General features: G+C 46.9%; 10 protein-coding genes across 10 annotated transcripts, besides 1 other annotated feature; 6 read left to right on the top strand and 4 right to left on the bottom strand.

Annotated features, from left to right (window-relative positions):
• Positions 1 to 372: 372 nt before the first annotated feature.
• Positions 373 to 1,256, bottom strand: N7496_009646 (uncharacterized protein; the record flags this gene model as incomplete). Its single annotated transcript, XM_056702559.1, has 2 exons — positions 373 to 814; positions 880 to 1,256. 2 exons carry the CDS (start codon positions 1,254 to 1,256, stop codon positions 373 to 375), a joined length of 819 nt encoding a protein of 272 aa, XP_056551559.1.
• Positions 1,257 to 1,939: 683 nt separating this feature from the next.
• N7496_009645 (zinc-dependent alcohol dehydrogenase family protein) lies at positions 1,940 to 3,069 on the bottom strand (the record flags this gene model as incomplete). Its single annotated transcript, XM_056702558.1, has 2 exons — positions 1,940 to 2,878; positions 2,962 to 3,069. The coding sequence occupies 2 exons, from the start codon at positions 3,067 to 3,069 to the stop codon at positions 1,940 to 1,942; spliced, it is 1,047 nt and encodes a 348-aa protein (XP_056551558.1).
• A 3,889-nt stretch (positions 3,070 to 6,958) lies between these two features.
• N7496_009644 (ethanolamine utilization protein) lies at positions 6,959 to 7,533 on the bottom strand (the record flags this gene model as incomplete). The annotated part of the gene is made up of 3 exons (XM_056702557.1): positions 6,959 to 7,063; positions 7,134 to 7,208; positions 7,303 to 7,533. Coding segments are annotated over 3 exons (411 nt in total), but the record flags the coding sequence as incomplete, so codon positions are not given.
• Positions 7,534 to 8,736: 1,203 nt separating this feature from the next.
• Positions 8,737 to 9,747, top strand: N7496_009643 (cytochrome P450; the record flags this gene model as incomplete). The annotated part of the gene is made up of 5 exons (XM_056702556.1): positions 8,737 to 8,775; positions 8,835 to 8,954; positions 9,018 to 9,195; positions 9,354 to 9,504; positions 9,573 to 9,747. 5 exons carry the CDS (start codon positions 8,737 to 8,739, stop codon positions 9,745 to 9,747), a joined length of 663 nt encoding a protein of 220 aa, XP_056551556.1.
• Positions 9,748 to 10,543: 796 nt separating this feature from the next.
• Positions 10,544 to 10,630: a sequence feature (Short protein (N7496_009642, KAJ5363929.1) was converted to a misc_feature.).
• Positions 10,631 to 11,517: 887 nt separating this feature from the next.
• N7496_009641 (cytochrome P450) lies at positions 11,518 to 12,323 on the top strand (the record flags this gene model as incomplete). Its single annotated transcript, XM_056702555.1, has 2 exons — positions 11,518 to 11,851; positions 11,914 to 12,323. The coding sequence occupies 2 exons, from the start codon at positions 11,518 to 11,520 to the stop codon at positions 12,321 to 12,323; spliced, it is 744 nt and encodes a 247-aa protein (XP_056551555.1).
• A 329-nt stretch (positions 12,324 to 12,652) lies between these two features.
• On the bottom strand, positions 12,653 to 13,641 carry N7496_009640 (uncharacterized protein; the record flags this gene model as incomplete). The annotated part of the gene is made up of 3 exons (XM_056702554.1): positions 12,653 to 12,971; positions 13,031 to 13,370; positions 13,428 to 13,641. 3 exons carry the CDS (start codon positions 13,639 to 13,641, stop codon positions 12,653 to 12,655), a joined length of 873 nt encoding a protein of 290 aa, XP_056551554.1.
• Positions 13,642 to 15,508: 1,867 nt separating this feature from the next.
• On the top strand, positions 15,509 to 15,939 carry N7496_009639 (uncharacterized protein; the record flags this gene model as incomplete). The annotated part of the gene is made up of 2 exons (XM_056702553.1): positions 15,509 to 15,721; positions 15,850 to 15,939. The coding sequence occupies 2 exons, from the start codon at positions 15,509 to 15,511 to the stop codon at positions 15,937 to 15,939; spliced, it is 303 nt and encodes a 100-aa protein (XP_056551553.1).
• Positions 15,940 to 16,630: 691 nt separating this feature from the next.
• N7496_009638 (FAD-dependent oxidoreductase) lies at positions 16,631 to 17,665 on the top strand (the record flags this gene model as incomplete). Its single annotated transcript, XM_056702552.1, is given in 4 exon segments — positions 16,631 to 16,923; positions 16,980 to 17,251; positions 17,279 to 17,383; positions 17,397 to 17,665. The coding sequence occupies 4 exon segments, from the start codon at positions 16,631 to 16,633 to the stop codon at positions 17,663 to 17,665; spliced, it is 939 nt and encodes a 312-aa protein (XP_056551552.1).
• A 30-nt stretch (positions 17,666 to 17,695) lies between these two features.
• On the top strand, positions 17,696 to 22,235 carry N7496_009637 (uncharacterized protein; the record flags this gene model as incomplete). The annotated part of the gene is made up of 4 exons (XM_056702551.1): positions 17,696 to 18,160; positions 21,243 to 21,397; positions 21,447 to 21,773; positions 21,827 to 22,235. The coding sequence occupies 4 exons, from the start codon at positions 17,696 to 17,698 to the stop codon at positions 22,233 to 22,235; spliced, it is 1,356 nt and encodes a 451-aa protein (XP_056551551.1).
• A 357-nt stretch (positions 22,236 to 22,592) lies between these two features.
• N7496_009636 (MAPEG family protein) lies at positions 22,593 to 23,099 on the top strand (the record flags this gene model as incomplete). Its single annotated transcript, XM_056702550.1, has 1 exon — positions 22,593 to 23,099. One exon carries the CDS (start codon positions 22,593 to 22,595, stop codon positions 23,097 to 23,099), a length of 507 nt encoding a protein of 168 aa, XP_056551550.1.
• Between the last annotated feature and the right edge of the window lie 271 nt (positions 23,100 to 23,370).

The raw sequence follows: 23,370 nt of genomic DNA, 5'->3' as shown, positions 1-23,370 counted from the left end.
ACCCTCGGAAGGCATTCGAGGGGAACATAAATTGCGGTTCCCCTCTCGTTATATGATCCTGTGAAAGAGACAAATAATTTGGTTGATTGGCTTGGGCACAGCGAGAAAGCTGCCTGGGCGCCTGTATTTATTTATTCATTTCACGGGATAGAGACTGCGCACCCATGACCGTCAGCGAAGACGACAGATTGCTAGGGAGCTGCAAACGAGGACTCGCCAAGCTTGCCGCGATCAATGAGTTTGATCATGAACTCGCCGCTATCTCTGGGAAAGCACCGGCAATGGTGGCTAAAAGTAGATCGAGCCAGCCCGCAGGCTTCCACGTCCGGACCCGTCAGTCAGGATATAATAGCCAGTATAAAGCCAGGCCTTTCAAGCAAACTTATCATGCTTGCCCTTGACCTTGACATCAAGCATCTCCTCATGGAAATTCCCCTCCCGTCTCGCCTTCCTTAACCTCCGCACCTCATCTTCATCCAACTTTCTCCCCACAAGCGCTTCCAACTCCTTCCGACTGATCTTCTCATAAGCCTTGGTCTCCTTTGCGACACGCAGTCGCGGTTTGAATCGCGCCTGCATGCGGATGCGAACCGTCGTATCGAACGAGATTGCACTCGCATCGCCCCGGATCTCAACGCCACCAGTAGCTTTGGCGCTCTCCTTGACGCACAGGAATGACTCGGCATCACCGCCGCGTGTTTGTAGTGAGAATGTGCCGGGAATGTCGGGGGATGGAATTGCGAGGAATGATTCGTAGTGGGACACTGCGGCGGTGTCTGCGCTGAAAAGGCCGTGGCTATCGCAGGAGAGGTATCTATAAAGGCGCGATCAGTTAGCCTCACAGTCCTCCGAGTATAGGGTGTAACCAATTTCACTCACTTTCCATGATGTCCCTTGAAAGTAAATGACTCCGTTCCCGCAACCCTCGACGCAATCCACACCTGTCGCACGTCATGCGGCTCCGCCGTCGACGGATCCCCCTCGATCAGATTCTCCAACACACTAGCAAACACCTTGCCATTTGCATCGCACGCCACACACGTCGGCTCATCTGATGGGAGAACTAGTACCACAGGGCCGGCAATGTCGCTCGCGGCTTCTGCGGACACCCAGCTCTGGTCTTCGGGTGGATTGTCGTCATTCTCTGCGGCTTCGGATGGTTCGACCTTGCGGGTTTTCGGGGTCTTTTCGCTATCGGGGTCGCGTTGCTTGCGCTTTTTAGGCTTGTCGCCTTTGAATGTGAGGGGCTTGACCATTGTGGGGTTGAAGAATTGGGGATTGAGCTGGATGTCGAGCTGGAGGTTCGCGATGGGATTTGGCTGTGGTGGAGCATAGCTGGCTTATCGATAAGCCACGGACCAATGAGGACAATGCTTCAACATGGTGTCTTTACAGAGGTCTTTGTAAATGGATATGTTTTTCTTGATAGTATCTGGTATTATCTTCTCATACTCTGGATGAGTTATTATATAAGACGATTTGGTAGGATGCAATTTTTGGGAGCTCCAAAGTTATGGAACCCATAGTGTACGTCAAATTGTAGCCACACTGCTGCTTCCTACACTGTGTGGTTGAAGACTGTTTAGGACCTGAGTTGCGACCGAGTGAAGGTAAGCAATCGGAATGCGATGATACATATTAGGCAATGTCACATGGTCATAACAGTTCCACTAGTAGTACCTTGGTGGTCGCGCAGTGCGCAAGGTCCTCACACAGTACGTCGTACTATATAACCGGATCATACCCCCACACCCCCGCAAATACCGATGTACCATGTTGTTATCCAAGTTTTCAATAAGGCAAGTTTAATTTATTGTTCTATGAAACAATCATCTAATTTGCCAACAGGACTATCCGGGTATGAAACGCTTGCATCTCATCAAATCGTGAAATTTTTCCAGTCGCATCGCAACGTGACGCCGACCAATATTCAAAAAATCTAGTCGAAGACAATGGCCGCCTTGATGGCACTCTTGTTGCGCATGGCCTCCAGGCACTCTTCCCACTGGTCAATCTTGTACACCTTGTTGACGATGCCCTCGACCTTGACCTTTCCGGAGTCGAGGTAGTCGACGGCGGCGGGGAACTTGTAAGTCTCCGAGAATGAACCAATGATGGTAATCTCGTCACCAAAGATCTTAGAAGGAGGCCACGAGACGCGAGCTGCGTCCGAGTACACACCATAGACAACAAGCTTACCACCACGACGGCAGTAGTTGATGGAGTCCTCGAGGATGCTAACGCTGCCGGTAGCCTCGACGACAATGTCGAAGCCGTAGGGGTTATCGGCCTTCAGCTTGGCATACTGAGCGGAAGCATCCTGGCGCGACAGCTCGATGTACTCATCACCGGCACCCAACTTCTTGGCAAGCTCCATCTTCAGACCAACGGGGGCAGCAACAACGACACGGCAGCAACCGTTCTGGCGCAACAGCTGGGCCAGCACCAGACCGGTGGGACCGGCACCGAAGATCAGAGCCGAGGAACCCATCTTGGGAGCAATCTTATCCAGGCCGTGGGCGGCGCAGGAGGCGGGCTCGAGGAGGGTGGCATCAACATCGGACAGGTTCTTGATCTTGAAGACACGGCCAGCGGGGGCATTCACGTATTCGCCAAATCCTCCGGCCATGGTCACACCCCGGGCCTGGAAGTCCTCGCAGAACAGCTCATCGCCACGGCGGCAGTAGAAGCAAGTGCCGCAGAGCTCCGAGTTATCGGCAACGACACGATCTCCAAGCTCGAAGCCCTGGACCTTAGGGCCGAGGGCAGCCACAACACCGACAACCTCGTGGCCGGGGATGAGAGGGAACTTGGCAATGAACTCGCCGCCGTGAATGTGAAGGTCGGTACCGCAAACACCGCATGCCTTGACCTTGATCTGTGGTTCAATTGCTGGTTAGCAAGGTGTTTTGAGATGCTTCTGCTACCAATCGATGTTATTGAAGTGGGGTCAGAATATACCAGAACATCGTTCTCACGTATCTTAGGCAGAGGGACCTCGACCAGGCTGTGCTTCTTGGGCTCCGAGTACTGGAGGGCCCGCATGGTGGAGGGGAGCCCGGCAGTCATTGTGAATGTAGGAAGGTTGATATCTGCACGATGGTGTGAGTGATAGAGTCGATGGAAACCAACCAATTTCGACATACCTGGACAAGTAGGAGTGAAAAAGGGTCTAAGTTGAGAGATATCGAGGCAGAGAAAGGAATGCTGAGAGAAAGAGAGGGGCAGGACCAGGGGGTTAAATATCAGGCCCAAAAGCAAAAAGAGGGGCAACAGCGTCCCAAAAAGGTTCGACTTTCATGCAACACGAATCCAACAACAGCACCAGCCTCACGTCCAACAACACCCGAAACGATGAAGTCACGGATCGAATCAATAACGAAGTGGGTCTTTAGATCGTCAACACCTTCAAAAAGCCTCTACAGTGGGCCCGGCTCCACTATTTTGTTGTGCCAGGCCCTGATCTTTGCTACCGGGTTTTTTGACTATCGACTCCCTCAGTGGAACACGGTTCTTTCCAGCAATTTCCAGCTGTTTTACAGCTCAAAAGCCAGCTCGAGCTTTCGTTTTTACTTTGTTACTTGGACCCCTCGCCCAACCGTGGAGTCGTCCAATGATATCGGGCGCCACGCCACGCCGCCGAGTCAATTGTACAGGGAGGGGTTGCGCACCAGTCACTTTTCCCCCAAGCAGATCAGCCAATCTGTCAATCTGGGATATCGAGATCCAGGGCCGTGCCACATTTACCCAACAAAGAGCTTACGAGCCTCGACGATGACCTCAATTTCACCAGCACCGCGCTCTAGGCTCGGGACATGACTTCATTCCCTCCGACTCCACGGCCCCGCCGTGGAAAACAAGGAAAAGCAACGAATCTGGTTGGCTGACCCCTGAGGTCACTTTCCAACTGTTCACCGGAGCTCTTCTACGAGGTTCGGCCTCTACCCGAGTTTTGCGCCAGGAAAGGGCAAGTATTATGGTAGAGATATGGCCTGGTTGAACCAGAGCGGACCGTTTCATTCAAGAAGTCGACGAGAAAGACGCGAATCGGAACGAGAGCCTTGCCCCGCTTCACCGCTAAACTCTGTTCTGTAGGTCTCCTACAAACACTTCCCCCGCTCATATTTTTTAAAGAAGCAATCTCCAAACACTCGCGCATACCCAGCGACGAGTCACGCGCTCTTGCTAACTAGGCGACAGCTTATGCGGATTGGTCAATTCGAATTGTCTAGCCCGGAGGTTCTCGGCGCAGTCTCAAGTTGACCGCCGCGGAGAACAAGGATAACATTCATTCTTAGTCACGAACAACCGCGATAAGGATGTGTGAGTCCGTTGATGAGCTGTCAAGTTCAGACTACATTCTCTACCTTACAAAGCCTTCATTCATTGGCTTAATCGACTGAAATGATGCAGGCGCCGGTTGCGATGCCCGTCAGGTGGCGACCCACTGGCACGTAGCGATCGGGCTACCCCGGATTGGCTGCTACCCGGTTCTACTAGTCGATCTGTCTCTCCCCAGTCTCTTCCAACCCACAGCATCCCAGAAATCGCTAGCCTTGTGATTGTAGAATCCTTCTTGCGTCCGCCAGCGGCAGCTATGAAATCGAATTCTTTTCCATTGAACACAATTGGCTCAGGCAAAGATTTAGTAATGGTCTTGAAACGCTTTATTCTCGGCCAGTCCGTGTTCCCCTACTGCAGTCTCATGTTCCTGAACCGCCATGTTTCGAATATGCGCCCACAGGGGCAGCCATTCGGACAATTTGAGCCAATTCAATAATCACTATGATACTGACTTCGAGTAGAATGTGAGAATCGCTTGGCTATGGGAGGCCGTCTAATCTTAGCTGGGCCTAATATTAGATCGGCGCTTAGGTGATATCTCTAGCTAGCGCGGGGCCATAACATCTCCACCGTTTACCCAATGGTCTCTGTTTCAGATTTCCACATTCCTCGACCTTTAGAGTGAATTGAATACCCAGGACTAGTGTACCCTTTGTGAAATCATATTTGAATAACCAAATCGTTATTGTCGCGATTGAAAGTATATCGTTGTTTTCATGCATATAATCTTTGGAAGAAACAGTGTGTCGAGATGTGTCCTCGGCAAGAGGTAGTAGTACTCTTTGGCGCATGCAACACAATATCTTAATACTCTCCAACATTTCATGTGATAGGTCTCCTTATCCCTATCTGTAATTTGGATATGGATTCAGAATACGCATGTTGCTCGCATTAGCCTCCATTGCAAATTCTAGATTCAAGGCGGGGACATGGAAAGTAGCCTGATAAGTGTCACTTACTTGCAATACCCATTCTACTGACGAGTTATATGCAATTCATAGCAGTCTTTCAGCCCTTATGAACGATTCAGTAGAATCTAGCTATTACTAGAATAAAGCAGACTAGAGAAAGTGATCAAAAACTGTACGGGGCAGCAGCCCAATCGAGTACAGCAAGTGATAAGGCGCGGCGCTTGGGATGAATAAAGGGAATACTGTCCTAGGATTAGATCTTCTGGTGAGACTTTGACTCTGCTTGTAGTTCTATTTCCAGCTCTGAGACCTTGTCTCTTTTTAAGAGACGATATCAATGTTCAAATCGATTGGTCGCCTGCCCAATTCATGGCTTCCTCCAACTTCTCTCTTGTATCCATTGTCAAACAGTAGGGTGTTTCACATTCATTCTCGGAGACTATTCATGTTTATAGACCTTTTATAGCCGCCAATGAGCCTCCTGAAGCCGCTAAGCCTCCTCTGGGCGCTTATGAGTGAGGCTCAACCGCCATCTGTATCATTATCTATATCTCCGGATTTCCTGCTTTAATTTCAGACCCACCTTCAGACTTTATATTTTTTCAGGGCACACAATGACTTTCTTCAAGCTTCATATAGGTGACACCAACCATGTTGCGAAGGAGGTATATGGTAACTACTCAGACTGGAAACTATTCTGCATTCTTCGTCGATATCTCGAGCCACGGAAAAGATCTTTATCACTTAAAGAGGCTGTCACACTTATTTATAAGATCCTCATACCTGAGGCTCCTGGCAAACCCACTGAATACCCAGCGGGGGCATTTGGTTCCATCATCTTGGGCGTGGCTCGACAAATCCCCTACTCTCATACATCGCAAGATCGCCTTGTCCGACTTTTAGAGCAATTTCACCAATTCATCGAACTCGAATTAATCAATAAGCTGGAGGTATGCCATCCCATTAACAGGGACTCTAAGACATTCTTTTAATGTACCTCACTCTAGACAGAAACATTCCACCTGCTTCTGGATAGTGTGATCTGGGCGGCACGGGAAATGTATAATGGTCAGTCAATTCCATTACAAACCCCCACCTTAGAGTTTTAAACTAATCGGTTAGCCACCATCCAGAACCCTCAAAGAACCTCTCCCTTGAATATTTAAACCTCACTTCTTTTCTCGCCCGGCTTGCATCTAGCGGCATACTGGGATCTTCGTGGGCAGTTACGGTTATGCGAGATGTTCTTGAACAAGACATTTCCAAAGAAACGGAATCCTACAACTGCCACATCGCGGAGGCAGCTCTTTGGATACATCACTATGGCCCGTGCCTATTTTATGCAATGTCCCATCCTCCTCTGAGAACAAGCCACCGCATGGAGCAGAAATTTCGGGCTGGCCCTCTTTATACCGGTTCAACATTTAGCGTTGGAAGATGGAACTTTTGGCGCGATGCTTTTGCTTTAGTAGTCAAAGAAGGTAAATTGAACGATGAATCTCAAGATCTTGCACTTAGTGCATCATTATTGATGGATGAGATTGCGGCAACTGGCGTCGTCGAGGCAAGGTGAAGATGTTCTTTTATTTTTTGAGGAGGCGATGATTGTTATTGTATTCTTATGCATGTATTCTAGCGAGCTTCTATACCCGTCTATTTGATTTATTTGGCCATGTCATGGGGCTTCTTCCTCTTTGAAATTCTCACAATCTTGCCTTGTCTTCCTCCCGGCCTTGAAGGTTGGGGTGGGGGGTTCGGACCGGCCGAGTCACCGCGTAAAAGGCAAACCCTTGAGACTTAGTTGAGAACTGAAAAAGTAGAGATATGTCAGTCACGTAAAAAATATTGAGGGGCTTTGTGGGATAGAGTATGACAAACCTTGACCTTGGATCCAACATGGAAGAAAGCAAAATCACCAGGAACCAGGTGGTGAGTGATTCCCGTGGCTTCGTCCTATGCGGATACCATGCCCGTTAACATTGTGCGAGTTTCGAAAAGGCCTTAGCGCGTCTATTTATAGACGCCGATGAAGAAGTAGAAAACATACCAACACGTCGATCTGACCACTCAGAACATATTTCGTCTCCTCGAACGTATAATGCGCGGGTCTTTGAGGCCCAGCCTCGATCTTATAAAATCCAGACGTAAAGTGGGCCGGGGATTCGGTCTTGGTTCGGATAGAGTGGAAGTCGGCCGTAGTAGCGTTCTCGCCCTGTGGAAGGGGAATGAACTCATGGCCAGCGCCCTTGATGACGGTAAGAGGAACGAGGTTGCTAGACACTATCCGACAAGCAATCGATTATTAGTTATACACCATACACATCCTCCTTTCAAGGGTAACCAGAGGGAGGAGATAAGATTGACTTACTCTTGCTGTGTTTTTAGTGAATAGAGATAAATCTAAAACATGTGCAAACTATAGCCTTGTATTCTGCGCCTAGGTATATATAAGTTCTTCATCACGGGCGCCTTCCCGTGGTAAGGTGATGATCCTGCATCTAATATCCTGACGAGGCAAAACTCCCCCGGGCGCATCACCCGTAGGTGGGGAACATGTCGGATGGACGCCCGATCCCGCTATAAATGGCTATGCTGTCCATTCGGTGGTAGATTGCGTGCTATGTGTACGGGAAGTCAATCTCATTTTCAAGAAAAGCCAGAGTGACCCAGTCGAAGATTTATGCGGGGTGAGGAGAGACCCCTCATGATGAAGAAAATTGGGGTAATTTAACTCAATTACGGCTGATCTCGACCCCACGTCAGAAGGCCCCAACTCGTCTTCATTTGTATATTTTAAGTGCTAGTAGCACCCCGTTGATCAGCATCGATAGTTGTATGGCGGGTATTTCATGAACTATTCGGCTTGAATATGTACGAAGACCTTTTCTCCCTTCTTTGTGCATCAACGGAAGTTGCTTTCGTAATTACTTAGACTCCCGATGACTTCTTCCCCTCGTGTTGTGGAGCCGCACTAAGAAAAGCGGATAATGGAATCCCTTGCCTAAATGGGTATGCCAATACCAGGCAAACCTTTTCTTGACTGTGGCACATTGTTTGTGTAATGTTTACTCCCTGTGTACGGTGGCCTTCATCAACCTATGACACCGTTGAAATCTTGGTATTCTTTGTTTGATCTGTTGAATATGACCAATGTACGTCAAGGGTCATATCCTCGAGGTATGCCTTCGTCTTGCGGAGTTACCGACACGAATTAGCCCCCGATATAATAATATCGCATAACTATGAGCATTCCTCCAATATGATGCCACGGATTCTGGCGTCAGGATCCCATTGAGTTACAATTTGCTGAATGCGTGCCTTGGCCGACTCATTCCAGTATCGATGCGGGAAGTCCCTAGGATGGGCATCCCCGATATAGGTACCCATACACAAGTGCTAACTTGATGTTTCGAGTTTCATTGCCAAATTTTGCGAAGCCCCACGGATATCGGACCGGCTTGATAAGATATTTCTCAGCGAAATGGAGAGGCGACAATTACAGATCGGAGGCGAAGCAACTGTAAGTTTTCCAAATACATAACCAAGTATCTTGCGGTCATTAGCTTACGTTGAGCCCAGGATATCATGAGCTGGCTTTGGCACTGGACACAAGAAAATGAGCCGGGTGAATATAACGAGGTTGAAATTGCTCGATCCCTTACATCCGCTGTCTTTGGGGCAATCCACACAACAACCCAGGTGAGATTTTAGAGGGCCAATTTAATGCATTCGATATTCAAAACTCATCTTTTGTGAACTCAGGTCCTTGTGCACTGTCTATTCGAACTCGCCACACGGTCCGAATATGTGGACCCGTTGAGACACGAGGTGCAGCAAGCATTTGAATATCATGGAGGGTGGAAGAAGGATGGCCTAGAGTCTATGCTCAAGCTTGATAGCTTTATCAAAGAATGCCAACGCTTTTACCCGCTTGACTCAGGTAAGTACTGATCTGGGTAGCCTCGTCGTTGAAGAGTCACAACGCTGAAGACACATCGTCTTATAGGATCACTAGCAAGATGTGCCACAAAGGATTTTACATTCAGCAATGGCTTGAAGCTTCCTAAAGGCACCTATGTCTTTGCACCTAATGCCCAGTTTTGTTTGACGAAAAATTCTATCCTCATGCCCACGAGTTCGATGGCTATCAGTTCTATCGACTTGGACAACAAACTGGCAAGCCACAGGACTTCCGATTCGTAGCCACAAACACCAAATATCTGCAATTCGGCGATGGGAGGCATACTTGGTAAGTTCAATTCCTGAGACCGCCTGAATACCACATGTATAGTTACTAAAGCTCTCTTTAATCTTTAGCCCGGGTCGCTATATGGCGGCAGATGAGATTCGCCTAATGCTCGGCCACATCCTCCTTCATTATGAAATAACAACCAAGAACAATGAGGGCCGCCCAAAGAATTGGTTCTTCAAGAAAATTCTGTTTCCAGATATGAAGGGCTTGGTTGTCTTGAAGCCGCGCTTGAGGCCATGAAAATCCGTCAGAGCACGGCTCCTATAGACAGTCTAATAGGCTATTATAGTCGGTACAGTTGTAAATGAAATTCATTTTCGGGTTGCTCAGTTCTATTTAGATATTGGAGGTGATCGGCATAAGAGGATGCACGAGCTACATGAAAGCAACTAGGAATACATTTAACAAAAGAAAAGGAAACAAGTTAAGGATATCTAATACTATCAGCTAAAGCTCTGGTCCCTTGATTTCGAATTATAAAGTACAACTCTACCCTATTTATCGATAGGCGGTTAATTTGATGATGGAATTCGTTCTCTTGGTCTGCTATGAAAAATACTTCCGTGGCCTCGCTGTCAGAGTAACGATGTAAGTATTTTTGCGTCTGTATTTGAAATACTCAGATACCGAATACTATCTTCATGATTCAAGCTCCAGGGTGTACAAAAATGCAGGCCCGCGATGGTGGGACATGCTATTGTCCAGAGGGGTAGTACACGAATTGCCAATAAGCATAATATAATATATTATACATCAATTATCGCAACTCTATATTTACTATGCCGGAAACACTTATTTGACGCCCATATAGCCTTGGATGGTGCATAGTAGAAACGAAGCTGTAATAAACCGAAATCGCTGAAAGGCTTTCCTCGAATATACAAATCTGCTCTCGCCGTGCTGCTAATATTTGTGATTTGCACCCCTTTTACTTGATCTTTCTCCCTGTTGCATTCTAAAACACAATGACATTCATCACGCTCTATCTCTCAGGTTTTAGGGTCTCTCCACGAGCAAATTGGCCCCGTTTGGAAATATGTGGCATTTATATTCTTCAGCTATCTTTTCCTTCCAAAACCAAGCTACAAGACTAATGTTAATGTTTCAACCATCAAGTTTGTGAGCCCTTGGCTGCCGAACATCATCAGTCGCTTGCTTTTCAATTCTCATGCCCCGTTCGTAATCTATGATGGCTACGCTAAAGTTAGGCCCAACCCTGTATACCTTTGTTATGGTATGTATTGACATTAACATAGTATAAATCATCGGCCTACAAAATCTTAAAACCAGATGGAGACCTGGTTGTTCTCTCAACCAAGTATGCGGAGGAGCTCCGACAACTGCCAGCATCGACTCTTAACGCTCTAGAAGCAACATTTTCGGTATTTTCTACTCTCACAGAGATCTTCTTACAAAATACAGACTAACGGGCAAGTTATATAGGATCATGTTGGGGGGTACACAACAATCCTCACTAATTCTCACTTACATACCGAAACGATCCAAAAGAAATTAACGCCCGCAATCGGTGAAGTTCCAGAACTGTTCAAGAATGACAAAAAGTTTTACTGATCGATAGTGCAGGGAGAATTATCCCCAGAATAATCTCTAAGCTGGATTACGCCTTCAAAATTGAAATCCCAGATTGTGATGGTATATACCTATCAACAGTAACCAATTGAAGCAAAAGCAAAGCATAAAGTGACTAATTTCTACTGTAGACGGCCTTGTTGCCATCAACTCCTACGAAGTTATTCTCCGCATCGTTGCCAGGGTGGGTGCTCGCATCTTCATAGGCGATGACTTGTGCCGCGAAGAAAAATGGCTCAAGGCGTCACTTGACTACACTAAGAATATCTTTTTGACTATTGCACTATTACGTCCTTTCCCTGGTTTCCTCCACCCAATCATCGGCCGGATACTTCCCAGCAGTAGAAGTCTGGACCGCCAGCTGGTCTATATCAAAGATGAACTCCTCTCCTCGGGCCCCTGATTGAGAAGCGCCGAAGAATGGAGGCCGAATCAGACCTCAAATATGATATACCAGGTGATTTCCTCCAGTGGATGATGGATCTGGCTAAGACCGAGAAAGAGTCACACCCACACAATCTGGCCCACCGACTGCTTGGAATCACTAGCATGGCGGTCGTTCACACCAGCGCCATGAGTCTAACCCATGCTTTGTACGACCTTCTTCTCATGACGCAATGGGTAGAGCCGTTGCTTGAAGAGATTCAAACGGAGATTTCGGACTGGCCTAATATCAGCCAGGCTAATTTGAATAACTTAAATTTCATGGACAGTCTTTTGAAGGAATCTCAAAGTTTCAATCCCCCTGGAGAACGTGAGTGATCGCCCAACCCGTGACACTAATAAATCTGAAATCTGATGGGTAAAAATCCCGAGATACAGTTTCTTTTCACCGCGTTGTGAAACACAATCTTACTTTATCTGATGGACTTCTTCTTCCTAAGGGAACCCATATCTGTATGGCAACCGGTCCGATCTCGCGAGATCCTGAAGTGGTTGAACATCCCGAAGTATTCGATGCTTTCCGCTTTGTCAAACAAAAAGCTGCAACATCTGGATTTGTGAGTACAGGACCAAACCATATGCATTTTGGTCTAGGCCGTTATGCCTGCCCTGGGAGGTTCTTTGCATCCGTGGTGATGAAGTTGATCCTGTGTCGCTTTATGATGGAGTATGAAGTTCATTTCGCTCCCAACCAAACGGAAAGACCAAGGAATATTTTGATTGGAGATAAAATTGTGCCAAGTGTCTCAACTCCAATATTCATCAAGAAAAGGGCTTCTTGAATTTCAAAATGGCAATTCCCTTGATATTTCCATCAAATGAGTCTCGATTCGGCGCCTCTCGCCGCAAGAATTGACCTTAACTACTTTTGCTGCTGTCTCTACTCTAAAATCTCCCCCATTCATGTAGTCTCTTAAATCTACCCTGGGTTTCGTAAGAAACATCCTATGCCTGGGGATGAAAAAGAACCGGAGTACTACGTGGAGTAGCTGGCTTCCTAAGTCATAGCCTTCTCAACTATTCAAGACAATTTTCGATGCAGGAATTGATGGAGTATCCACCTCGTGGTATTTTAAAGCAAGTATTCTGATCATCATTACACTGAGAAAGCTCAGGCCTTCAAATCAAGTTTTTCAGTCCTACCCCACAATTCCAACCACTCTTTAACGGAAGAACCGGATCTCTGTAGCTCTGCTGTGCATATGTCACGCACATAACTGCTTCTAATTACCTTCAAAGCGTTGCGAACATTATAGGGCGAGGGCAATTCTAGGGCCTTTGTCACCCAATGGCCCTCAGGTGCACCCAAGGCCACCACGATAGGGTACGTCATCTCACGGTTGTGTAAGTCTTCGGCGGCAAGACCTTTCAACTTCCCATACGCGGAAGAATAAACATTCTTACAGTCGTTCTGTAACTGCGAATACCAGCTATATAGAGAGGTCAATCCTAATTTCTCAGAGGGTGCTTCCGGAAAGGAAAGACTTACGCAACCACGGTGAAGGTCTTGTCCATAGAATCATTCTCAAGAACAAGGTGACCCAGTAAACGGAACAATGCCCCCGTTTTGAGAGAGGCCATTCGTCGATATGCCTCAACTCTATCCCTAGCTCGAATGGGGAAACCACTAATCCCATCCCTGCGCCAGATGAGTGACATATCCTGACCTTCAAGAATATCTCGAAGATCTTGCATCAGCCACGGGGCAAGTTTGGGGGAATTCCTTGGTCGTTTGGGTGAGGATCTGGGTGACTCTGTAGTATGCTCGGTTTGCTGTCTCTGTTGGGCCGTATATTTTGTGCGCAGCGGGCTTTCCTTTGCGACAATCGCTGCCATCCGAAATCTGGAAACTAGTCAATCAACAATCATCCAAGGCCATGCCAAACCAGGTCCTCGCCTATCGGTTCTCACATCATCAACTAGCATCAAGCAAAGGTGGATGGCATCCATAATTTCCAACACCATCATGTATTTCGGATGGTCGTCATTTTGAAGGGTTGGTAATAGCTTGTGAACGAATGGTGCCCAGTGGTACTTGCCATAAGCTTCTCGAAGGTATTCGTATGGACATTCGAGCCCGGTGATTTTGTCGGGGTTCATTTGTCCAATGAGTTGGGCCTTTTTGTTGAAGAATCGAGGAATAGGAACACGATCTACAAGGAAATAAAGAAAGCTGCTCACTGCAACCATGCTTAAGACAGGTCCCGCTCCCTGAAGGAACGTTTCTGGTAGACTTGCAAAAAGGCTCATGATTTAGTAAGGATCTTGACTGGGAAAACAACGTTAAGGCAGCGTCGTGCGTGCAAAAAATGAAAATCTTTTCTTTCGTCGGAATATTCGCCTCAATATAGCATTATGTATTCTAGCATTATGTGTCTGCTCGTCTCGCTGCTCTGAGTCCCCCGAGGGAGGAAGTCATGCCTTTTTTTTGGGATCTCACTCCGGTGCTTACTTTCTCGTCCTGACATGTACGATACGATTATCGATCTATTCATCAGCGGCTAGTTTGTGGCAAACTTGCAGACCAACTTTAGCTAGAGCCAGCACATTGCTGCCGGGGTCCCCAACCGACGCATAGATATCGTACTTTTCCCCAAGTAGGTGCATACCGGGGTTGCATCGAAGAACAAACTTGGCCAAGCTCAGATCCATCCCCGTATTATTCCTTCGAGTATTTAAATTACAATGGAGCATCCGAGCATACAGTGACTACGCAAAAGTTTCAGCACCCCCGCCCCACACCACACCAATTACATAATATACTGCCGGTCGCAAAACCTCAGGCAGAACTCCATGGATTGCATGTTAACCACTAAATATATACAAAATTCGCCTATTAAGGCGCATATCACCCTTCCAATTCAATCATTACCTTTAACCTATTAGGCATGGCCTGCGAAGGTACTCTAAGTGCTTCATATCGCTTATTAGCGTTTTTCCATGTATGCGATTTAGGTAGGCGGTAGGTAGATAGATTAGGCGGTCTGAGAGTGGGTCTCTAGGGGGGTGCTGAAACTTTTGCGTAGTCACTGTATGGTGTGGTACTGTATCACGTACTACTGTATGGGTGGGGCAACGGTATACTTCCAACTAATACATCGGTATTCCACAAGTTTTAATTCCCGAGCAAAATTGAAAAGAACCTTTTCAGTCACCAATTATACAATAACCCAACTCATGATACATGGACCATCGAGGGGGACGACTTTCAATACATCTATACAAGGCGTCGTAAGAGTTGGAGAATATCCAGTGTGACCATCCTATGGTCTCTGAATTTAGGGTTTTGGACTGTTACTGTACAACACTCGATTTGTATGACTTATTTTTGCTTTTCACTATCAGCATATAGAACACCCATCCAGTTCAAAAGCAGGGAGGTCAATATCGGATAAATTGACATCTAGGGAATGCTTTACATTAATCTATTGAATTACATGCACATATAGCTATGTCGTGGCAGATTTGCAGGCCCCGGGGAACCAGTCCAATTTGGACACTCCGCTTTTTCAGTGATACAATACACTTGACCTCCTATATCACCATGCAGTATTAGACCTGAAAGTATCATACTATGTACTCAAACGGGATATTTCGAGTCATATTTTATTCTATGTAAAAGACATAAATAGGTTTGCACTTGACAGGCTTTGCATCTAGGCTCGGCAATATCCAATTTCTAATTCCACCACGATATCTTCCTCTCTTGCTGGAATACACCATCATGGACGGTTTTGATGCATCTCAGGCCCCTCAAGAATACCATGCTGTGAAACCGCTTGCTGATCTTTTGGTCCTCGGCATGGGACTAGGGTGGTTGATAAATTACGTCGGAATGGTCTACACATCATTTAAGGAACGAACCTACGGGATGGCGATTATGCCATTATGTTGTAATATTGCATGGGAAATTGTTTATTGCCTGATATATCCCTCCAAAAGCCAGGTAGAACTGGGAGTTTTCGCAATGGGGCTTTTAATCAACATCGGCGTGATGTATGCTGCCATTAATTTCTCATCCCGTGAATGGAGCCATGCGCCGCTGGTCGAGCGGAATCTACCTTGGATCTTTTGTATCGGCATTATCGGCTTCATCACTGGACACATTGCTCTGGCTGTTGAAGTTGGTCCCTCGCTAGCCTACTCCTGGGGTGCAGTGATATGTCAGCTTCTGCTAAGCGTTAGTGGGCTCTGCCAGCTCCTATGTCGTGGCAGCACTCGTGGAGCTTCTTACACTCTATGGTATGTGACCAATTCTTACATATGATTATACGTAGGGTTATAGGAGCTCCCATTAATTTTCTCTAGGCTTTCTCGCTTTCTGGGGTCGTGTTGCACGGTGGGATTTGGGAGCTTACGTTGGATGTATTGGCCACAATCTTTTGCGTGGCTCAATAGCCCACTTATTCTATGGAGCCTTGTTGTTTTCTTGATATTAGATGGGTCGTATGGAGTTTGTTACAGGTATGTGGAGAAATATGAGAAGAGCGCAGGCATCAGGCGAACAAAAAAGGTCATATGACCTGGCTGCACATCGTCAGCTGTTGTGTTCCCTCGGATGCTTTACGTTCACCAGCAAGTCCTCTGTCTGTGATAGACTAGTTGTATTGCTGATAGCTTTGGATCTTGGCCGCCCAATAATCGAAACGATCATGTCTGTTCCCTTTTCAGTTTTATTGACTCCGCGCTGGTTAGGCCCCACATCTGATTTCGTGACAACACGGTGATGCCACTAGATGGTGGCAGTATTGGAAAGAAGGAACGGGATTGAACGAGAATAAAAAATAGTTCGCCTGCTTCATGCACTGGAAAAGTATACTTACAGTCCTGCACGAAAGTGAACAACAGATGATGCGTTGCGTATGGACTTCACCTAGACGTTCTGGTTTTCTTTTTTTTCTTTCTTGGTTTTATTTCTGGTAGTAGCCTGCGTAACTCTTTTCGGCGCCTGCTCGTCCACCTTGTGCGTAAACCGAAGTCTCAGTATTGGAACTTCCTAGGTACGGCCCCTCGATTACATTATCTATTTACTGCTCAATCCCAAGTTGGTCCCACAACAGGAGGAAATTGTGACTTTCAACTATTGAAGATGACCCAGTCTGAGCTTCAGGTTATCATTGTGGGGGGATCAATCGGAGGCTTAACACTCGCGCATTGCTTGCGAAGGGCCGGAATTAACCATATTGTCCTCGAAAAGTCGAGCAGTCCGGCACCCCAGATCGGGGCATCCATTGGCATCTTACCAAATGGAGCCCGAGTTTTAGATCAGCTGCAGTTGTACGATGAGGTTGAGGATCACATCGAACCGCTAAGCACGGCAATTATCGGCTATCCTGACGGATTCAGCTTCAGTAGCTCCTATCCCAGAATTATTCATAAAAGGTCAGTGTTTCTCGGTCTCAATGGACTTTTCTCACATTGCCTACGGAGCTACTCAGGTTCGGCTTCCCAATCGCGTTTCTAGATCGGCAAAAGCTACTTGAAATACTCTACCGCGGGTATCCGGATCACAGCAAAATTCGCCTGGGAGAAAAGGTGACAGCCATTGAGACTTCCAGCAAGGGTGCTACGGTGACTACGGCCAATGGCACTATATATAGAGGCCATCTCGTGGTTGGCTCGGATGGTGTCCACAGCAAAGTCCGCCAAGAAATCTGGAGAGATATCGAGAAATTCAGCCTCAGCCCCAAGATTACCAAGGAGAAGTCCAGTAGGTGAAAACTTCGTTAGACATCAGAGAACTCCTTGTGGGGACTGAACAATATGATATATACAGGCCTCACAGTCGAATTTCGTTGTATCTTTGGCATCTCATCAGCCATCAAGGGGTTGAAGGTTGAACGTGGGAGAGCAAGTAAATGCACTATTCGATGGTTTGACCATTGTCACAATTCAGGGGAAAAATAGTCGTCTATATTGGTTCGTCATACAGAAGTTGGACAAGAAATACACATATCCCGCCTGCCCTCGCTATTCGAACCACGATACCTCCGTCGCAGCGGAGGAGTTGAGGAACATACAGTTTTATCACAATCTTACCTTTGGACAACTATGGGACAGTCGGGAAACTGCTTCTATGACAGCTTTGGAGGAAAATACCTTCGAAACCTGGTACCATGGCTGACTAGTTCTGCTGGGTGACAGTGTTCATAAAATGACACCCAATATCGGGCAGGGAGCAAACATGGCAATTGAGGACGCAGCAGCCCTGTCAAACTTACTGGGGCATCTGAAAATCTCGAGCTCCTCACCCCCAACTGATTCCCAGATAGAGAAGCTTTTGGATCAATATCGGACAATCCGATATCAGCGCGTTAAATCCATCTACCGAAGCTCACGATTCCTGGTCCGCTTTCAGGCTCGAGATGGTCTGTTCAATACTCTTCTAAGTCGATACTACGCACCTTACGCCGGGGACCTGCCTGCCGATATGGCGTCCAAAACAATTGCCGATGGGGTGATGTGTGACTTTCTGCCTCATCCAAAACGCAGTGGCGATGGGTGGAAAAGGTATCGGAGAAATGGCCAATCATGGGGCTGGTGGGCTCAAGCTATGATGTATATTCTCATACTTATCATCTTGTATAAGTGGGCTGGTAGAGACTATTTAGGCTCGATGGTGTTTTAGGCCGTCCTTCCTTGTTTGGATTAGTTTTCTATTCTCTAGACAGCCAAAGCTGGTCTCCTACGAATCAATATTTGTTGAGTGGATGTCTAGCTCGGTGTGATTTTTTCAGTCCACAAAGTCCATCCTAGAAAATTTGTATACTAAAATGTTTCAACGAGAAGTTTAACTAATATTGTAAGCATTAAACCCTGGAAAGTCTGACTTGGATGTATTTAGGACACAGGAACGGTGGGAAGAGACAAGGCTTCATTTTTTTCTTCTAACATGTTGTACAATGCACTAATGACCAACCTTTGAACCCTTTCATTCTCGTCCCCATGAGGTACCCCTTTTTACCACGACCCCCTTAATGTTTTTGATAACATTTAGAAGGTCATTGGCAGAATTATTATGTATGCCTTACTAGAAACGATGCAACGGAAGGGCACGGGTCGACTACCTGCATTGGTTAGTCCGTATCTGCGGTTTGTAACGTGCTATACTTGCCTAAGATCTACCCGTGCATGCTATGCAGGTAACTTATCAGTTATTATGCAGGCGTATGAGTTGGAGTTGCCTCTCTTTCCATACCTTAGTGTTCGTGAACTCTTAACCTCCACCGCCGTCCCCCAGTACGGTGGATATAGCTGCAACCTCGGACCCGTTTATTGTGTGCACACTATCTACTTCCTCAACCCAATTTGATCCTCAGGTTTGAAAGAAACAAGAATGTCACGAACTACCAAGGCCACTCTCATCTCACTGTCCCTCTTTGCGGCGTATACAAAATACTACCAGTCATTCCGCATCGGCTTCATTGGTCTTTTGTCCACCATAGCTGACACCGGGTCTCTGTCCGAGCTACCTGGTCAGCTGTACTATAATTACACCGGATTGAGTCCCCTGGATGAATTTCTAACAGCATGCAATGTGTTCTTCTGGCCAGTGTTTCAGGGAGAAGTGCCTACGTTGCCGCTATACGGGTTAGCATTTGCAAGTGCCATGATGCCAATGTGGTTGATAATTGTGATCGAGACGAGTCGGCGAAGGCGTCCCTTTGCGGCTTTGATGGAGTAAGTTCGTATTCAAGATGCCCATCAAGATAAACTGACAATCTCCTTTACCATAGGTTGGCCCTTATTGCCGGTCCGCTGATACAATGCCTCGGCCCAGGGCTTGTGGTGCCTGCAATGCTGGCGCTTCATGACAACAAGTTACCTTTTGGATCTGATCTAGGCTCCTTTCCCTCATCTATGATTCTTGGGTATGTTCTCCCGCTTGCATTTGCTGCATTACCCGCTCCGGGCGTCTTGGCCTATCATACAAAGCAGCAATTCATTGCAATTTGGTAAGGCTGGCCTCTATACACGTCACTCATCATGGGGGCTTTCCGCTGTCTAAACCATGCAAAGGACTCATGGCATCGACAGCTGAAAACTGCATGCGTCTTTGCCTTTTCGTGCTCCACTGCCGGACACATATTGTTTCTTTGTCTCTCCTGGGTTAGAGCAACCTCACACCGTGTCTTTTTTCCACCAGTTCCATGTAGGGAGCCGCAAGTGACGACTCTCGAGTCGGGCGTGCTGCGGTTCTTGCAGTGGGACTATACGTGTTCTGCATGCGCAATTCTGGTGTGGACAGCCTCTTACCGTCAGGCGACCCTCACGAGAAGTCTTCGGTCTTCCTGGGTATTACTGATTGTCGGAATTGTCGGAGTGGTTTTGCTTGGGCCGTGCAGTGTAGCGATGGTGCTGTACTGGGATACATTGACGTTGGTCACTACGAAAGGGCGTCAAGAGCTATGACTACAGATTATAGTGGGCCTTATCCATAGATGCAGTATTTGATTTCGAGAACTAAGTAAACGGTCTGAAACTTGCAGATGAAATCCTGAGGTCTACCGAATGTTTGTGTCATGAAATACGTGCTGTGGTATTATCACGTCACATCATCAGTTTCAAAATCATTTTCATTGTGCAGCGGACTTAACAACCCTGCCTAAGGTCAGGGAATACGCTACTCTCACCAGTATGTATGGTACTTTGTCAAGGAAGTACCTGGGTTATCTTGTCGGGCACACTCCTCATCACAGTAATATACGCTGACGCGATCATACTATTCCACCATCGAAGGGTCAGCAATGCAGTTTCGCGCATTCTATACTCCGACCTGGCGCTCACGCTAGTGACAGGATGCGTCGTTCATGCAGTCTTATCTAGAATACGCCTCCGTAAACGATCACAGATCTGACTACATGCGCCTCACCCGAGATGATCCAGGGTTCATGATTGGGTTGGGTTATACGGATTTTTTTTCTCATATTATGGTGGGCAAATATATGAGCCTACTAGATAATATGTGCGTATACCAGGATGTAATAGTTGGCTATCGGTATGATAACATCGTTTAATATGGATTCAATTGTCAATTTTACACTCCTTGGTCACAGAGTTTGCAAAAAGACGCCCTTTCATTGCGTATTGAAATTCATTACCCATCTAGTTCTGTACTAAAATACTGTGTTGAGTAAAATTCAACCTCGGGACTAAACAACGTAATATTTCGATCCAAATCTGTTAGGCGCAAGTATGATTTGTAAATTTCGTAGCCAAAACACAAACCACTTACTGCATGCCTTGGTATTTGAATACATGCCATTATATGGCTGTCCAATATGTAGGATTGGCTATAGAGTACTCGACTTCGTAAGACAGATCTCCAAAGAAAGACCAAGCATTACATTAGTTGCAAAGGCTTGCTGATTCTCATCGTGGATGGATCACTCATATTTCCAAAGCAACAACATCGCAAGAGCAGGAATTATGTTTCGGCTTATAGCAACAAGGGTTTTAGATTTCATCTGCCAGTATTTCCTTCCTAATGGCTTCTTTAGGAATTATATCTCAGTACTTACGGTTCGTTCTAGGGGCTTGGATCTGAAAAGCATCCAGAGATTTCGCGCGGAGCCGAATCCTGCACCATTAGGTGGGCAGCCATGCCGTGGACCAAACCAGGTTGCCGAGCACTATGAGAAGGTGTGATGCCATACTTTGTTTGAACGAATTCTAGGCTTCAGGGCTCTAACGTTCATTAGATCATCTGCGCTCCGTTAGATTACCTACGTTCTATTCCTGGGAAAAATATCCGGGGCAAATTGATCCTCGCTTTCAATGAATGGATTCAACTACCTAACGATAAGCTAGCCATTGTCCAGGAAGTGATCAATCTACTACACACGGCATCGCTGCTGTGAGTCCCAGCATCATTGTCCTGTAGCCTGTGCTAATCTCCTACGAAGCATCGATGATATACAAGATGCGTCTCGGCTCCGTCGAGGCCACCCGGTGGCTCATGAAGTTTTTGGCGTCGCTCAAACGATAAACGCGGCAAATTACGCGTATTTCCTACAGCAGGAAAGACTGAACGAAATCAATGATCCGCGCGCATTTCATATCTTTACCCACGCCCTTCTAGATTTGCATCGAGGTCAAGGGATGGATCTCTACTGGCGTGATGCGGTAGTCTGTCCGACGGAGGAGGAATACATCCAGATGGTGATCTACAAAACTGGGGGGTTATTTCGACTAGCAGTGGAGTTGATGGAAATTCAAAGCACAAGGACCGTGTATGATCTCCCAGTCTTTTCAACGTTAGCGGATCCAACCTAACCTCTTCCAGAGACTTGTCCAAACTAGTGGAGTTATTGGGTGTCATCTTCCAGATCCGTGATGACTATATGAATCTACAAAGTGGACTCTACGCTGAAAAGAAAGGGCGCATGGAAGATTTGACCGAGGGCAAGTTCTCATATCTCGTCATTCACAGCGTTCATGCAGCCCCCGAGAATACCTTTCTAGTCGACATTCTCAAGCAACGCAGCGAGGATGACGCTCTCAAGATTCGTGCTGTCCAGTACATGGAGTCAACTGGGAGCTTTCAGTACTGCCGGGAGACTTTAGGCCGGTTGGCCCAGCAGGCACGCACTCATGTTGAAGAGTTGGAAGCTTCATTGGGCCCTAACAAGGGGATTCATCGTATTCTCGATTTACTTCATGTCCAGCAACCGGATGAGAAGCCTACCGTTTGATCCTCATTTTTTTCAATGTCGGTGTTTAAGGAATGATCATCTTCACTATTGTGTCAAGAATGTTCAAAGAGCTGGCAATTCTAGGGGAATACTATTGGATCTCGAGACTCGCGGGCGTTCCCCATTATGCTTTGTCTTCGCCTTGCTACTGGAACAGCACCCCTTGGATTCTCGAAGCGACGTCTCTGTAAATCACTAGTATTCCTTCCGAGTAGGCTAACAACACCACCCCGCCGTAAGACGACTTTTGGCCCCCAAAGCCTTCTCGGTCGCGCTTACAAAAGCCATGTCCTCCTCAAACTCCCAGTAAATCCCCAAATTCTCCATTACCATTTAATTCATGATCACATCACTATCATGAGCTCCTTTCTAACAACCATCGGCCTCCGCGCCACAAGTCCCCTCGATACAGTCCCAAACTTTGGTCCCGCCTTCCTAGCATTCCACTTCATCTGGGCCTACGGCGTGCTCTCCTCGCGAACGCTCAAGCAATGGTACGGCATCGACCATCAAGTATCTCCACGCGAGGATCTCGCAAAGTACGGGGAGGCGGCGGTCCGAGACGGGAAACTCACGCGGAAACAACTCGACATGCTCAAGCGCAATGAATCAGCTCATGCCAATTCGGTCGAGAATTATTCACTCTTGGTGGGAAGTCTGCTGTTTGCATCATATGCTGGGGTGCCGTCGCAGATTATCAATGCGGCTGGTCTTTCGTATACTATTGCCCGTATCATCTATGGTGGCGTGTATATCTTCGTTGGTACGCCCAAGTGGAGTTGGACTCGTGGTTTGGTCTGGTGGTGGGGCAATTTGAGCTGTCTCACGCTATTGTATCAGGCTGGGAAGCGTCTCAGTGCATGATTCTCTCGTTCTGAGGGATTGACACTCTTGTCGTCGTTTTCTCTAAGCAGCGAACGTGGTATCGCATTTGGCGCTGTTGGTAGTCTCCGGAACGCTGATTTCCTGAATAAAAAGTGATATGCAATTTCTCTATGTAAATGGGTCTTGGAAAGCCCACACTTGCCGCTTCAATCACAATTGACTCGGGTGGTGGTTAGTGGTAGTAGAAGATTTTCGGAAAGATGGAAATTATTGTAGTTATAAAGCAAGTGTGGGTTATTCGTATCCAGGC

The sequence above is a fragment of the Penicillium cataractarum genome, assembly GCF_028827025.1.
Source record: "Penicillium cataractarum strain IBT 29864 chromosome Unknown utg000008l, whole genome shotgun sequence".
Lineage (NCBI taxonomy): Eukaryota > Fungi > Ascomycota > Eurotiomycetes > Eurotiales > Aspergillaceae > Penicillium > Penicillium cataractarum.
Note: the sequence above shows the minus strand (reverse complement) of the source record. Positions and strands in the feature narration are given on the sequence as shown.